Here is a 15019-nt window from a genome sequence, read left to right on the forward strand (position 1 = left end):
GCGGGGCGGAAAGGCGGTTTGGGCCGGCGGATATGACGTCGACAGCGGCGACCAGAGGCGGAAACTCTTGTGAGGGGGGCGAAGCTGTTCGAGGAGTCCGTTTTAATGAAGAACCTCGCGGGCAGCGTTAAGGCCAACGTAGGTATCGAGGAATAAGCCGCTTTGTGAGGCCTTCCCGAAAAGTAGTATATAAATATTGTAGAGAAATGACAATAAATTGAATAAATAAGCTTTCATGAGCCATAGCCCACTTTTTATCACATGCATGAAGTGATTATCCGGCTAGCATAAAAAGAGCAGTTGGGAATCTGCTGAGGGGATCGGTTGAGCTTTTCCTCTACCCTCTTTGGCCCAATAGTACCTGGCAAAGTAGGCTGTGACCCATGGAAGCTTATTGGAGGAATCTGCGCAGGAGCGAAGAAGAGGAGATCTCAAAAGCACGTTCAGGAAATTACAGTGAAGCCCAATTTCATTTTTAAGTAGCAGGACTTACTCAGAGGTAAGAATTCGCCCCTCTCCTTGTACATTTGTTTTGGGGCAGAGATCCTGACTTTGTCTTAAACTGAAGTTCCTTATTACAAAAAGAAAAAAATTCCAGTAGCACGTTAGAGGCCAACTAAGTTTTTTATTGGTATGAGCTTTCGTGTGCATGCACACTTCTTCAGATACAGTGGTACCTCTAGATATGAACGGGATCAGTTCCGGAGCCCCGTTCGTATCTAGAAGTAAACGTAACTAGCGATGGCGCGTCTGCGCACGTGCGCGTCGCTTTTTGCTGCTTCTGTGCATACGCGTGATGTCATTTTGAGCGTCTGTGCATGTGCAAGCGGCGAAACCCGGACGTAACGTGTGCCATTACTTCCGGGTTGCCAAGGAGCGCAACTTGAATGCGCTCAACTCGAAGCATCTTCACCCCGAGGTATGACTGTACACTGATACAGAAGTCAGAAGACCCTTATATATAGTGAGAGGGTGGGGAGGGGTATTACTCAGAAGGGTGGTGGGAATGGGTGATTATGTTCAAACCCTGTTTTGTGTCAAATAATCTGCTTATTATCCTGGTTAGTTAACCAACATTGTGCTGGTTTGTGTGCCGCCGGAAATTCTGCTTTAAAACAAGCCCTGTGAGGGAGAGGAGTGTGGCGGGGTGTGGGAAGGAATATACCAGCTCAGAATTGGTTTCCAGCCTCATAAACTGGTTTGTTGAATGTACTTCAAAACAATGCCATTCAGTCAAATGCCCCTCAAGAAGAACTGTACTATTCCAAATGCATTAGTACTTAATGTACTGTTTTTAGGGCACCTTCAAAGTCTTGTCTTCTCTTTATTTAAACAGTATCAAATACTGTATCTCAATAAACTTGCTAATTTTTAAGGTACCATAAGACTTGCTAATACATGGGAGGAATTCACGTTAAATCTTAGTATACTCTTCTCCAAGTGAAGAGTTTCTTCAACAGTTTTCAATATGTGTAGCATTATTGCGTAATATATGTGAATTAGCTTTTAGAATGCTTCAGATTTGATATAGATGCTAAATGTTAATTTGCTATTCTTTGCTTATTTTGCCCTCACAAAAACCTCAGTTTGAGAGGGAATAGCTTTTCCAAGGATGCTTGGCTAATAGCAATGAGAGAAAATACTTGGGGGATAACGTATCACTGAAAAACAGCATAGTACCAATGAAGTATGTTCTTATACAGTATGCCCAGTGTAAATTGGGGGTTGAGAGGGCAGGTGTTAGTTTTGCAAACTCCCAATTCTGCATCCACTAGTCACATTTGACCTCTACTGCTCCATAACTCTGCCTCTGAACCAGACATGGTTCTTTATTATTTATTATGTTGACTTTCCTCACTTCATTTTAAAGACTTACAAGGATTCATCACTAATAACTGATTTGCAGCTCATGAGGAATTCAGATTTGCTGTATGTACACCAGTGTTAGTTGCCTGTAAATACTTTCATACATGTGCCATGAACCGTGATTGTGTTGTGTAGTGTAGGGCGTGTGTCATGCTTTCTTGCTTTATGGCATGAATAAGACAAGGCAAACTGTTCCCACATGTCAGAAATGAATGGGGCCTTTTGGGTTGTGGTGCCAAGCCTCTGAAATACCCTTTCTCTTTCCATGGGGGGGGGGGAGGGGCTATGCCTTATGACCTTTGGAAAGAGGTTGAAAACATTGTTCTCCAAAGCTTTTAATGAAACCGAGCACTGTTTCTTACTCTGACATCGTTCATTGTTTCTTTCAATTGTTAATTGTTTTAACTGCTCTTACCTTGCTTTTTGTGATTTTATATTGTTAGCGATTTCACTAAGCATGATGATCAAGAGGCAAGATCAGAATACTTCAAATCAGGATTAGGGATCAGCTGTGGCCCTTCAGATGCTATTGGACTGCAACTCCCGTCAGCCCCAATCACCATGGCCAATGGTTACGGATAAGGGAGTTCTAGACCAAGAACATTTCGTCAGACATAGGCTATTAGGCTATAGGTTATTTCCTAGATCAATAACATACATTTGTTGCAACATTGTGAATTAGCCTTTATCATGATTTTTAAACTGGGTTTCCTGAATCCAATCTTACTGCTGCCCCAACTATATCTTGATGTTGATTCCAGGGCTGATATAGAATTGGTTCCTGTTCAACAAGGAAATTAAAATTTTAGTTAAAATTAAGCATGCACACCACAAACATGTTGTGCAATCCTATGCTTTTTATTTAGAAGTATGTCACCCTGAACTAATCAGGGCTTACTTTCTAGCAAGTTTGTTGAGGGATGCGGGTGGCGCTGTGGGTAAAACCTCAGCGCCTAGGACTTGCCGATTGCATGGTCGGCGGTTCGAATCCCCGCGGCGGGGTGTGCTCCCGTCGTTCGGTCCCAGCGCCTGCCAACCTAGCAGTTCGAAAGCACCCCTGGGTGCAAGTAGATAAATAGGGACCGCTTACTAGTGGGAAGGTAAACGGCGTTCCGTGGGCTGCGCTGGCTCGCCAGATGCAGCTTGTCACGCTGGCCACGTGACCCGGAAGTGTCTGCGGACAGTGCTGGCTCCTGGCCTATAGAGTGAGATGAGCGCACAACCCTAGAGTCTGGCAAGACTGGCCCGTACGGGCAGGGGTACCTTTACCTTTACCCTTCACTGTAAACATGTTTAAAGATGCTCTCCCTCCTCCCCAACTGTGTTTTCTTTGAACTGTTTTCCATGTTATAGAAGATGCTCTGTGAGTTTCTACAGTGTAAGTGACTTTTGACTGTTTACCCTTCATAGCATTGGGTGGGCTTTGGAAATGCTGGGCTCTGATGTGGCTGCTGTTCTCAGACTAGCAACATGCCCTAAGGCAGCAAACAGGTTTCTCTTCGTTTTGAAATGTTTCATAAGCAACAGCTAATTTTGCATGAATATGATTAAGTGTTAGTAAGGGCAGGTTAACTGTCAATGCGTGGGGTTTTTGTCATTTATTTTGGAGCCTTAGGGCAGTAAAACAAAAAGCTATTTTGCCTCAGGCCACTGTAGTCAGAGAAGACTTAAGTTCTGGAGAATCCTCATTGTATTGATATTTGTCACTTCAATGCAAATTGCTTTTCATTTTTGATTTTTTTTCTTTTTTACATAGTTAAAATTCTTTTTTTTACACAAGGTTAGAGAGCTCCCAAGACAGTCTTGTTTGAACATACCATGGGTAAAAGATGCATTAAGGAAGATCTTAAGATTTTGCTTGTTGGTTAAACTTTATGAAATTCTACCCACTGGAGGCCTTATGAACCCTCAGTGGTGCTTTTCTTTTGAAGCAGCTTGTGTGATACACTTTTGCTTTTGAAAAATGTAAGCTGAATCCTGTGCCCATTTATCCACCAGAGTAATTACGTATCTGTGCGAGTTCTGAAGTATGGAGGGAATATGCCCCAAAGGCAGCGTGACCTTGAGGTGCTTTCATATTGCTTGTTATATTTTCAGCTTTAGCTCAGTTCTTCAGAACAGCATTTTGATTGCGGTGAGAAATTTGAAAACAAGATGACAGTGTGTCTGAAAAGCATGGTGACAAGTAATCAAACCCCATTCATTTTACTTTCTCTTCCTTTTATTTTTGTGCACACTTCATTGCTTTTAAAAGCATTCCATTTGAAAGGGTGGAAGTAGTCTTTATACGCTATTCGTGAATGGGGTGTTGTGCTTGCAGAAGGATGTACGGCTAAAATGTTCAGCATTTGCTTAGAAGATTGTATGCCATATTGAAGAGGGCTAAATATGTATTGGGTAAAAAAAAAGAACTAGAATTTAATTTCATTGATGGCTGTAGAGAAATGGCTCAAAACTAATGTTGGTCCATTCTTACGACTTGCACATTGTTCTTGTTAATTATAGTCAGGTGGTGCCAATGACAGATAGTGTTCTCCACTACCCGCAATAAAGTTATTTGGATTGGTTTGGATTGGTAGATGGAGGAAGGCAGGTATGCCTACAGAAGGGTAGCTGATTAATCTCAGTCTCGTTTCCTGCCCATGCTGTTGTCTTACCTGAACATAATTATTGTTGCTGTGAGAATAAGCTTTTTGTTTCCTGTTGCAGACACCTGTTAATTTTGTGCTTTATCTTCACTAAGTTAGAGTGAAACAAAGTTTATTCCTGTTGTATTTTGTTTTGCTAATGCAGAATAGAACATCACACGTCTGCAAAGATGAAAAGAAAAGTGGCCAAAGCTGTGGGACTTAGACTTAGTCCTAATGAAGAAGCTCAGCTGCTGAAAGAAGAACATGAAAGGAGAAGGAAATTAAGGCTACAGCAGGTGTGTTTGCATTGTTGGGAATGGTTTTCCTTTAGGCCAGAGTTTCCCAAGCTTGGGTCTCCAGACTACAGGTCCCATCATCTTTGACCACTGGTCCTGCTAGCTGGGGATGATGGGAGTTGTAGTCCAACAGCAGCTGGAGACCCAATCTTGAGAAACCCTGCATTAGACAATTGATCTGCAGGCTTCCACATTTTCATTCTGCATGGGAGCAGACTGATTCTGAGTCTGACAAGCTGTAGCATTTGCCCCAACCTGAGAGCTGCAGAGATTGAAGGGGATCCTATCTTCAGTTGTATGGCAATTCTTCCCCCCCTCTCTGGTTCCATGGTTGAGAGAAGAGCTGTCCGTTGTGTCACCAAGACACCAGAGCACTTCAGCCACATATACTTTCCCACTCAGGAGGAAAAAAGGGTAGAGGGAACTTGACTACAGTGTTGCTGAGGTGTCAGCTACACAAGGTCAAATTAGCTAGGGATGATAGGAGTTGTAGTCCCAAAACATCTGGAGGGCCGAGTTTGTCTATGCCTGTTCTATTTCCTTGTTGCTGGCCCTCATTTCACAGGTGTCCTATTTGTCAAGAAGCAGATAACGGTCCAGCATAGTAAAGCAAGTGGGTTTAAGTAAGGTGAACAAAGAATTCAAGTAAAATAACAATTTAAAAAGAAGTCTACAGTCATCTACAAATATAAAATCATCAACAAATATATTTTTCCCTCCAGGTTAGAGAGCAGGAGAAGAATATTGCTTTGCAGATAAGGCAAGATGTTAAGCAGAGAAGAGATGAACAGCTGCATCATTTGGCAGAAGAACTGAAAGCAGAGTGGCAGAGAGCACAAGATGAAAAGATTCATGCCTTGGAAAAGCTTTATCTGTCAAGCTTAAGAGCTATAGGAGAAGGGCATAGACAAGCAAAGGAAAATGTAGGTAAATTATGGATGTGATACTATAGCAACCAAGACTTTCTGCAAATATATACTCAACTGAAATTAGAAAAGCTGTATATTTTACTAATATATATGTAATGGTGTACTAATAAAACAAGTTGACAGGTGTTTCTTTTTTCTTACATCTGTATATGTGAAGGAAGACATATGGAAATTCTGACTCTATGAATTTATGTGCCATACATTTAAACACGCAAATAGAGCAAAATAAGGCAAATAGTTAAATGTTGGGCAGGTGTAAAATGTGCTGCAGACTTCAGTTTTATTTGTCAAGGGGGGTGGCACTAAATCTGTTGATAATTGAAGTATGTTAAATCCTAGGATAAGTGGAGCTGTGAAATTGTTCGACTTGTATATTGAAGAGGCAGCTAATGACAAATTAGTGGATTTGAAATTTATAATGACCATTGGAACCTTCGAAAGCGAACGAATGGGGAAATGGTGTGGAATGCTGATATTTACAAAGATGCTCCCATACTGAGAATAAACTTGCCCTTTTATCAGTGCAAAATATTAATGCCATCAACATTTTGATCATTAAACGTCCACTTAAAGTGAAGCAAGTACTTAACATAGAAAAGGTATTAGAGTAAAATTCCAAAACTTTCCATGGAATTAGAAAATGCCATTTTACTCATAAGCTGATACAGTAGCTTTACTCTGGTGGGTCCTGCTTCAATAGCAATGAGTATAGACCCAGTCCTGGTGGGAAGGCAGCCATTAGAGCTAACACTAGCTCCACAGCACATTTTGATGGCAAAATTATTCCTTAGATTGAGCCCCTGCCAACATTTTCTATTAAAAGCTGGCACAAAGACAGGTCATGACATCTGCACAAAAGGGAAGTTTACCTGACGTCTTAGACACACTTTTAAGCTGTTTGAATTAAAATTCTGATGTTAATTTGTTTCTATGACAATCGTTCAACATATACATTTAATTTCAAAGGAACCGGATTTGGAGGCTCTGGCCAAGCTGGCAAAGGAAAGGAAACAAAGAGCAGAAAAGAGGCATAAGGAAGCGCTAAAGGAGCAGAAAAATAAAAAAGAGAAGTTGCTGAGGGAGCAAACAAGGTAAATGTCTAAAAGTCTCTTGCATGTATGCGTATGCAGGGTTGCACCTGGCTTCAGGCGTTTAAGCTTTCCAGCCCCCTGCACAGCCCAATAGTGTCTCTTGAGTTGGGGCTGCAGCAGAAGGCTGAATTGTTAAGGAGGGAGGGCATGGGGCTGCCTTGCTTTAGCACGTGCCTTTCTGCTTACTCGTACTTTTGGCAGAACCTCTCAGTAATTATTAGGAATTGCATTTTCTAAAGAATATTACAGCTGTTGTTTCTTGGAGGTGGTTCCCCCCCCCCCCATTTCTGATAGATTTCAACACAAGAAAAAAACAACCCCCCCCAAAAAAAAGTAATAGGAAAAAGAAAATTACATATTACATATTCTATTACCTTAAAAAAATGATCTTTGATAATAATAATAATAATAATAATAATAATAATAATAATAATAATAATAATATTTATTATTTATTTTATTTATATCCCGCCCACCCCAGCCAAAGCCAGGCTCAGAGTAGACTTCCCTTCCTCTCCTTCCATGATTCCTTTTAACTTCCACTTCCTGAGATACATTGTTTGTGCTGTGCAAAGATACTCCTATAGCCCAATCCTATGTGTCTTCATTCTGCATTATGACTTGCTGAATTCACTCAGACTTGCTTGCGTGCAGTTGTGCATAGAATTACCGTCCTACCAGAAGTGGATTTCTGTTTTGGTCTAAGGACTGCAACAGCTATGCATTTATTTATTGCATTTATTTTCCCCACCTTTTGTCATAGAGCTCAATTGCTGTACATAGGTCCCCTCCTGCCCATTTTATCCCTGTAACAACCCTGTGAGATAGGTTAGTCTGAGAGTGTGTGACCGGCCCAAAGTCACACAGTGAGTTTCATGGCTGAATGAGGACTTGAAACCTGCTCTCCTAGGTTCTAGTCTGACACACTAACCATTACACCACACTGGCTCTTGTCTACAGACTAGTCTTCCCCAACTTGGTGCCCTTCAGATGTTTGTGACTACAGCTTCCATAATTTCTATTGGCCATGTTGGTGGGGGTTGTAGCCCAAAACATGTGGTTATAGACCAGCCTATTCCTTTTTGTGGGAATTGGAAGGACAATGTAACAAAGGGAAGTGAGTCAAAATAACCTGCAGGGTATTGTGGGAAGTTGCATTCTGCTCTTTGGTTCTCGCCCTTTTTAAAAACACTTGTCACAGAGTTGGATAACAGCCTGCTGCCTCTTAGTTTTATTATCCTTGAAATTCAGTATATAGCCAACTAATAAAAATATTGATTATGTTTTGCTATTTGCTTGATTTAGCTATTCACAAAATCTGATTTGAATGTCTTATTTCTTATTGAACGTAAAAGGTTATTAGTAATAAAGTGGTAAAGGAGTACAGAAAATTTAAAGGTTAAAAGGTGTAAAATTAAAAGGTTTTAATTTGTTAAGATATTAAGGAGATTAAGATACATTAAGATACCAAGATCAAGTTTAAAATTAGACAAGACAGAGGGAAGGGATTTGCTGATTAAATATATGAACTAGAATACAGTGAAGGGAGGTGTGGGGAAGTCTGGGAAATAAGTAAATGCAAGGAATATTACGAAATGGAATTGTTTTTAACTGCTTTTCTGGTTTTTTTCCCTTTATTTTTGTGTCGCTCTCTCTGTTGTTTTGTATTTTTGTATTCTGTTATTTTTTCTTTTTATGTAAAAACCTCAATAAAAAATATTATTAAAAAAAATGAATGTCTTATTTCTTGCTTTCCCCCTTCTAAACAAGGAGAGCAAATGCACGGAAGAATGCGTTGGATGTCGAAAAAGAGAGAGCTGCTAAAATTGCAAGCCTACCGCCTCCTCCCCCTCCCCCTTTTGAAGTGAGTATTCTTTTCAGAAACTTTAAAAGATGTTGGAGCCTAGCTGATTAAAAGTCTCATCATAGGGACAAAAGGTTATTTTTTTTAAAAAAAAGTTTAAGAGGCCTAGAAGTTGCGGATTATGTCACGGATTACGTCCGCAACCCAAGGTTCCACTGTAGTAACAAAAACAATCCAGAGCTCTTCAGTGCTCCACAGACAACATTTTGGATAGCCTTATTTCTGCAAAGCTCATGGGTATAGAAAAGGATGAAGACCCTAGGAAAATAGAGAGGTATACGGAACAGATGTGACAAAGGCTTTGCTGGGATCCTGATTTGACCCAGGGTTATTGACATGTTGCTTTGATTTGGGATGGGGAGAACTCCTGAATCACCTATATTTGTCTTCTTATTTGACCTTCCTACAGAGCTATGCACACTCCTAGTATTTATTGTGCCGATCTCTAGCTACACTGCACTTCAATTTTGGGGGGAACCCCCCCCAAAACATTAGTATAAGAATAATGACACACAGATATTCATATAATCTTATAGCCTCATATATGGGAAAATGTGGAGTTCCTCTTACAGACATGCCTACATCTATCTCATTTTGGTCAGTTTTGGTGGGAGTTTGGAGACATCTCTCTTTAGATGGGTTTTACATTGTTTTTAATGGGTGACCTTGCACTGTTCATGTTCTTCGTTGTTTAGCACAGCCATCCTATTAAAACAAATTTATTCTTCAAACTTTTCAGAATATTGAGTTGAAGAGTGCTTCTACAGTGAAAGTCTGTGATACTGACACCTTTTCAATTACTTGCCATCATCTCTGTGATCTTCACCATCATCTCTGTGATCCATATGTAGATAGAGAAATGAACGTAGACCAGGTGACTGATTTTTACTTTGCGTGTGGCATATTTTGTGTAACAGCAGCAGCAGTATCCCAGAAGCACTTGCTGAACTTTTGCTGTCCGTTGTGGAAAATTGACGATCAGCATTAAGCATTGGGAAGCACAAATATTTGCCTTTCTGTTGTTCAACAGTTGGAATCCCAGTGTCCTTCTGGAATTCATAAGCAGAATACTTGAAATTAACGTATGTCAATTCTGCAAAAACAAGTATTAAAACGAGCTTTTCTTACTGAAAACCTATAAAAGATTGAGACTGTTGATGCCTTATTTGCAAAAGAAAATGAAGACAATTTTTGTGCACGCTGTTTATGTTCGGCTATATCAGGCATAGGCAAACTCTGGCCCTCCAGATGTTTGGGACTACACTTCCCATCACCCCTAGCTAACAGGACCAGTGGTCAGGGATGATGGGAATTGTAGTCCCAAACATCTGGAGGGTCAGAGTTTTCCTATGCCTGGGCTGTATCATAGAACCTAAATAGCAAGTCCTTAAATAAGTTTGTTTCACCCAATTTCCCTTGTTACTATGCATGTCTGTGGGAAATGGAACTTACCTTCTGCATGAAAGCAGATGCTCTACTGCTGAATTGCAACCCCTTCCCTCATTAAATGAAGTGGAATATTTGAAAATTCAGGACACACAAAAGGAAGCACCACTTCAACATGGTATGCAAGGGGGGGGAGTGCTGCTTCCAATTGGTTGGCCATTGCACAAACAGGGTCTTGGACCAGATAGGTCTTTGGCCTGATTCAGCAGGCTCTTCTTAAGTTCACATGTTCTCTGCCTCTCAGTGTTTCCTTCTTCCCACTATTTTGTGTTTAACTCTAGCAGCAGATTCAAATGAGCAGATTCTCATTTGATTAAACCAGAAGCAGGGATGGCATGCTCTTATAGCAGGCTCTTATGGGGTCCTTCGGAGGTCCCCAGTATATTCTGCTGTAGTCCTCCCACACAATTTACTGAATTATTTTCCATTCTGCAAAGCTGTTGCCTTTAGTAGGGCACACATTTGCTGCTCTGCTAAGCCATGCCACTGAATCAGTTGCCACACTGAACAGTACATTATTTCCTTATAGTTTATTGTCTAATTGAGGTTGAAATCACAGAGACTTGACATATTGTTTGAGGGCCACCCTTGGGTAGTTGGGTGGGGAAGTTAGTCCCAAATGTATTCGGGTTCAGTACCTTTTACCTGGGGACGCGGGTGGCGCTGTGAGTTAAACCACAGAGCCTAGGACTTGCCGATCAGAAGGTTGGCGGTTCGAATCCCCATGACGGGGTGAGCTCCCGTTGCTTGGTCCCTGCTCCTGCCAACCTAGCAGTTTGAAAGCACATCAAAGTGCAAGTAGATAAATAGGTACCGCTCCGGCGGGAAGGTAAAAGGCCTTCCGTGCACTGCTCTGGTTCGCCAGAAGCGGCTTAGTCATGCTGGCCACATGACCCGGAAGCTGTACTCAGCTCCCTCGGCCAGTAAAGCGAGATGAGCGCCGCAACCCCAGAGTCATCCGTGGCTAGACCTAATGGTTAGGGATCCCTTTACCTTTACCTTTTACCTACAAAACTATACTTCTGGGTATAGTCTTTTGAAGCACCGTAGAACTTGGTATTCCTAACTTGTTGCTGGTTGACTCCCAGCCAGATGCTCGGTTACTTGCCAAGGTGGAAGCCAAACGGAAGGAAGGACTGCAAAGCAACGAAGAGAGAGAGAGGAGAGAACAGCAAGAAAAAGCTCGCCTAAGAGGGAAGCATGCCTTGAAGATGGTCCGTCTTGCACGAGTAAGCAAAGTAGAAACATTCCCCCAACATCAGATGAGTAATAATAGCAAATTGGGCACTGTATATTTAATGAATTCAAAGTACAATCACCTAACCTTTCTCCAGAAAGATTCTGAAATAATGGATTGTTTAAAGTTCAAGCCCTTAAAGCGTTCCTAGTGCTTATCCTCAGTTTCTAGGTTCACGGTGTGCAATGTTCTTTCCACTGTCAAAGATGAAATATAGTTGAACATTTAGAAAGCCACGCTGAAGTAATTCAGGCCTCAGGGTAGGTAAGGTTTGGCATTTGTGGGCGTAAGATTGATGAAACGCAAAGCATTCTAATATATGGGAGAAGAGGGCTGTTGTTTTTTAACTGCATTGTGCAGGTACTTCAGAGTTGAACTTCAATACAGCTAGAATTCTTTTCAGCATGACCTACTTTCACAGAATGTAGCTACCTATTCTGGTGTAGTTACACAAAGATATAAAGGAGCGGATCCTGAGTTCAGTGAGTAGAAGGAAGCTTACAGAAAGAGTTCATTCCTGCTTCTTCCATAAAAGCCTTCCTGAAAGGTGCCTCTACTCAGTTTTCAGCAGTTCCCCTCTCTGCCAACTCAGCACCCAAGCCAATGTGGAATAATAAAAAAGTGTACCGTGTTGAAAATCACAATGGAATTAAGTCTATTAAAGAAATGAAGGCTTTAAAGCTAATGTAAAAAGCAGGTAAAATCCATGCACTTGTTTCCAGTGTTTCACTTACTTGGGGGTTGTCCTGTAGGTCTGACTTCTAGTGGGTACTAAGAGGTGACATATTAAAAAGCCCAACCCTTGTTCTCTCTGCTCTATAACTTCAGCTTCCTGCATTTGAGATTTATTTCTTGTGGCTTTATTAATTCAGCAGATGCACTAGAAAGCTAGGATACTAAGGGGGGGATAATGTGGGCTTGTCTTCACATAATATTTAATGGAATTTTAATGCACCTGATGTTGTGGAGAAAGGAAACAATATTTCATTTTAAGTGGTAATTAACAAAATATGCCTTCTGAAATTATACACTTAATATCTTCAAATGAAGCTGACGTTTGATAATGAAGTATGACTAATAAATGTCTGCATTTAATCTATAAATCATGTGCAGTAGATTACAGCCCCCCATTTTAAAGGAATTGCAGGCTGCTTTTAAAGCGGCATATTTAGCAGAAAACAACGTCATTTTTACTTATTGAAATGGATAGCTTCCATTTCCCTGCCTACTGTTTGTGTGCGTGCGCATGCATATATTCAAACTTGTCTGTCCAGCAGAGTATAATTTACATGAATAAATGCCGCTCCTCTAAAGTTAATTTTATGACCTGCTAACTGAGAGTCTTCAGAAAGTACCCAACATTAAGCAATCATCATCATAGCTTTAAAAGTATCTTTGCTGTGTCAAATAAACTGGCTTGGCTTGTGTGACAGCTTGTTAATAGGACATTTTTTTTTTTGCTGTTAAAGGACAGGGAAAAGCTAATGAAAGAGCTTGAACATATGCAGAATATGGACCTTGCACGCAGAAGACAGATTGTTGCCCAGATGCCACCCCAGTTGTTTCAGCCGCCCTACAAGCGTGTGGAAATCAGGGAAGAATGGCAGAGAGAGCTGGAGTGTGCCTTCGAAGACATGTATACTGGAGACAGGAGTAAGTATTTATAAGTGACTTTTGGACTGTTATGGGGAACCCAGAGATTCCTTTGCCGCTTATTGGAGATTGGAGTAATGTCAGGCAGTCTTCCCTGAAAGACACAAGCTCTCCTACCGTTACGTTTTACATTGGTTGAGCATATTCTGTATTGCACAGTCATTTTCCAAAGGGCAGTGGTGAAGCCCAGCAGGCCTGGCCAGTGCATCCCATAATCTGAATGCCTATTTTGGCATACACACGATGCTGTTTATTGGTTTCTCTGTGGCAGATTTCAGGGGGGACTTCACTAGACAAATTGATTAGGAGAAACAGGAAATTAGAAAGCCACTGCTTTGGAAAGATCAATGATATAATCTTCTGTGTAGTCCCTAGCCAGTTCCATTGGTTTTTCACAGAAGCTCATCTTCCATTGAAAACTCCACACCAGCACAGATTGGGGAAATATAGTGGTACCTCAGGTTACATATGCTTCAGGTTACAGACTCTACTAACCCAAAAATAGTGCTTCAGGTTAAGAACTTCGCTTCAGGATAAGAACAGAAATCGGGCTCCGGCGGCGCAGCAGCAGCAGCAGGAGGCCCCATTAGCTAAAGTGGTGCTTCAGGTTAAGAACAGTTTCAGGTTAAGAACGGACCTCCGGAACGAATTAAGTACTTAACCCGAGGTACCACAGTACTACTTTAGGCCTACAGCAGGCTTGGGGAACCTGTGACCCTCCAGTTTAGGTTGGATTCCAAAGTTCCTTCAGTCCCAACTAGTACAGTGGTACCTCGGGTTATGAACTTAATTCGTTCTGGAGGTCCGTTCATAACCGGAAACCGTTCTTATCCTGAGGCGCACTTTCGTGAATGGGGCCTCCTGCTGCGTGCACGCCTCTGGTGCGTGATTTCTGCTTGTATCCCGGGGCAAAGTTCGCTACCGGGAGCAGCTACTTCCAGGTTAGCGGAGCTCATAACCCGAAGCGTTCGCAATGAGGACGGTTCGCAACCAGAGGTATTACTGTATAACTAATGGTCAGGGCTGACAGTCCATTGACACCTGCAGGGTCACAGATTCTCCATCTTGGGCCTACAGTTGAATATTCTCAGTTACTAGGATTATTTTAGGGCTGCTCTGGAATCGCCATATCACAGCTTCTGGCCCAGTGAACTAATTTTCACATATATAATACAGGACTTTATTGGACAGAGCATCCCAGATAACTTATTTATTTTCCCTACCATAGGTAGTGTACTTTGTTTGTAATGTACTGGTTTAAACTCAAAAGCCATTTCAATTTGGGGATCTCTAAGGATTCTTAGGTGGGTGACACTTTTGCGTTTTTGTTACAAATGTGATATTTACAATGAATTCTGGCATCCATATTGCCCATGTTGCAACTTGTTATTGACTGAAGTTTCATTACATGTTGCTTCACTAGAATATAAATTTATGTTAAGTGATAGTCATTAGTGGTAAGAGAAATAGTTGTTCTTCTGAATTGGTCTTTAGTGTAATTGAATATCTTCACTTTCCTTGGCATTGTGTGATTAAAAAAACATTTTAAAATGTCTACTGCTCACCTCCTCTGTAGTTGGAATTTTCAGTAGAGAATGTTGTGTGTTGGTTTCATATGGTCTAATTTCTTTACACAGAAATGAAAGGAGACCTTATTTTGCACCTTGACCCACAGCCCTTGCCAAGTAGATCTCAAGATGATGAGCTGGAACTTTCCCAGGAGCCAGGTTCCGTGTTTGAGGTGCCACCAAGTTTGTCGGATGAGGTGAAGGACAGTGAGCCAAGCAGTAAGAGAAAACTTGATTCTTATTAATTAATATTCACTTAGAAAACAAGTATCGCCAATCAGTTATATTCACTACTGGATATAAGATGGTATAAAGCAGTTGTCAAATGATAAGGATAGAAATAAACATTGATGCATATCTTGCCAAACACTGGCATATGACTCTTGGGTTATACAAAATGCTAGTCATACTTGGAGTAGCCCTATTTGAATCAACTTGA

General features: G+C 41.2%; 1 protein-coding gene across 6 annotated transcripts in view; it reads left to right on the plus strand.

Annotated features, from left to right (window-relative positions):
- Positions 1-15: 15 nt before the first annotated feature.
- Positions 16-15019, plus strand: part of CEP295 (centrosomal protein 295) — a 35530-nt gene continuing 20526 nt past the window's right edge. For 4 of the 6 annotated variants that reach the window (XM_083436024.1, XM_083436026.1, XM_083436028.1 and 1 more), the window contains exons 1-9: positions 16-138; positions 4660-4792; positions 5515-5715; positions 6688-6812; positions 8583-8676; positions 9416-9550; positions 11211-11351; positions 12829-13012; positions 14650-14799. In XM_083436024.1, coding sequence (XP_083292150.1) covers positions 4685-4792; positions 5515-5715; positions 6688-6812; positions 8583-8676; positions 9416-9550; positions 11211-11351; positions 12829-13012; positions 14650-14799 — 1138 coding nt within the window. In that variant the 5' untranslated portion in view covers positions 16-138; positions 4660-4684. Of the gene's footprint in view, positions 139-373; positions 500-4659; positions 4793-5514; positions 5716-6687; positions 6813-8582; positions 8677-9415; positions 9551-11210; positions 11352-12828; positions 13013-14649; positions 14800-15019 lie in introns of all 6 variants that reach the window. The other 2 variants (XM_083436025.1, XM_083436027.1) reach the window with 1 other exon arrangement.

This window comes from Podarcis tiliguerta, assembly GCF_965153285.1.
Source record: "Podarcis tiliguerta genome assembly, chromosome: 4".
Classification (NCBI taxonomy): domain Eukaryota; kingdom Metazoa; phylum Chordata; class Lepidosauria; order Squamata; family Lacertidae; genus Podarcis; species Podarcis tiliguerta.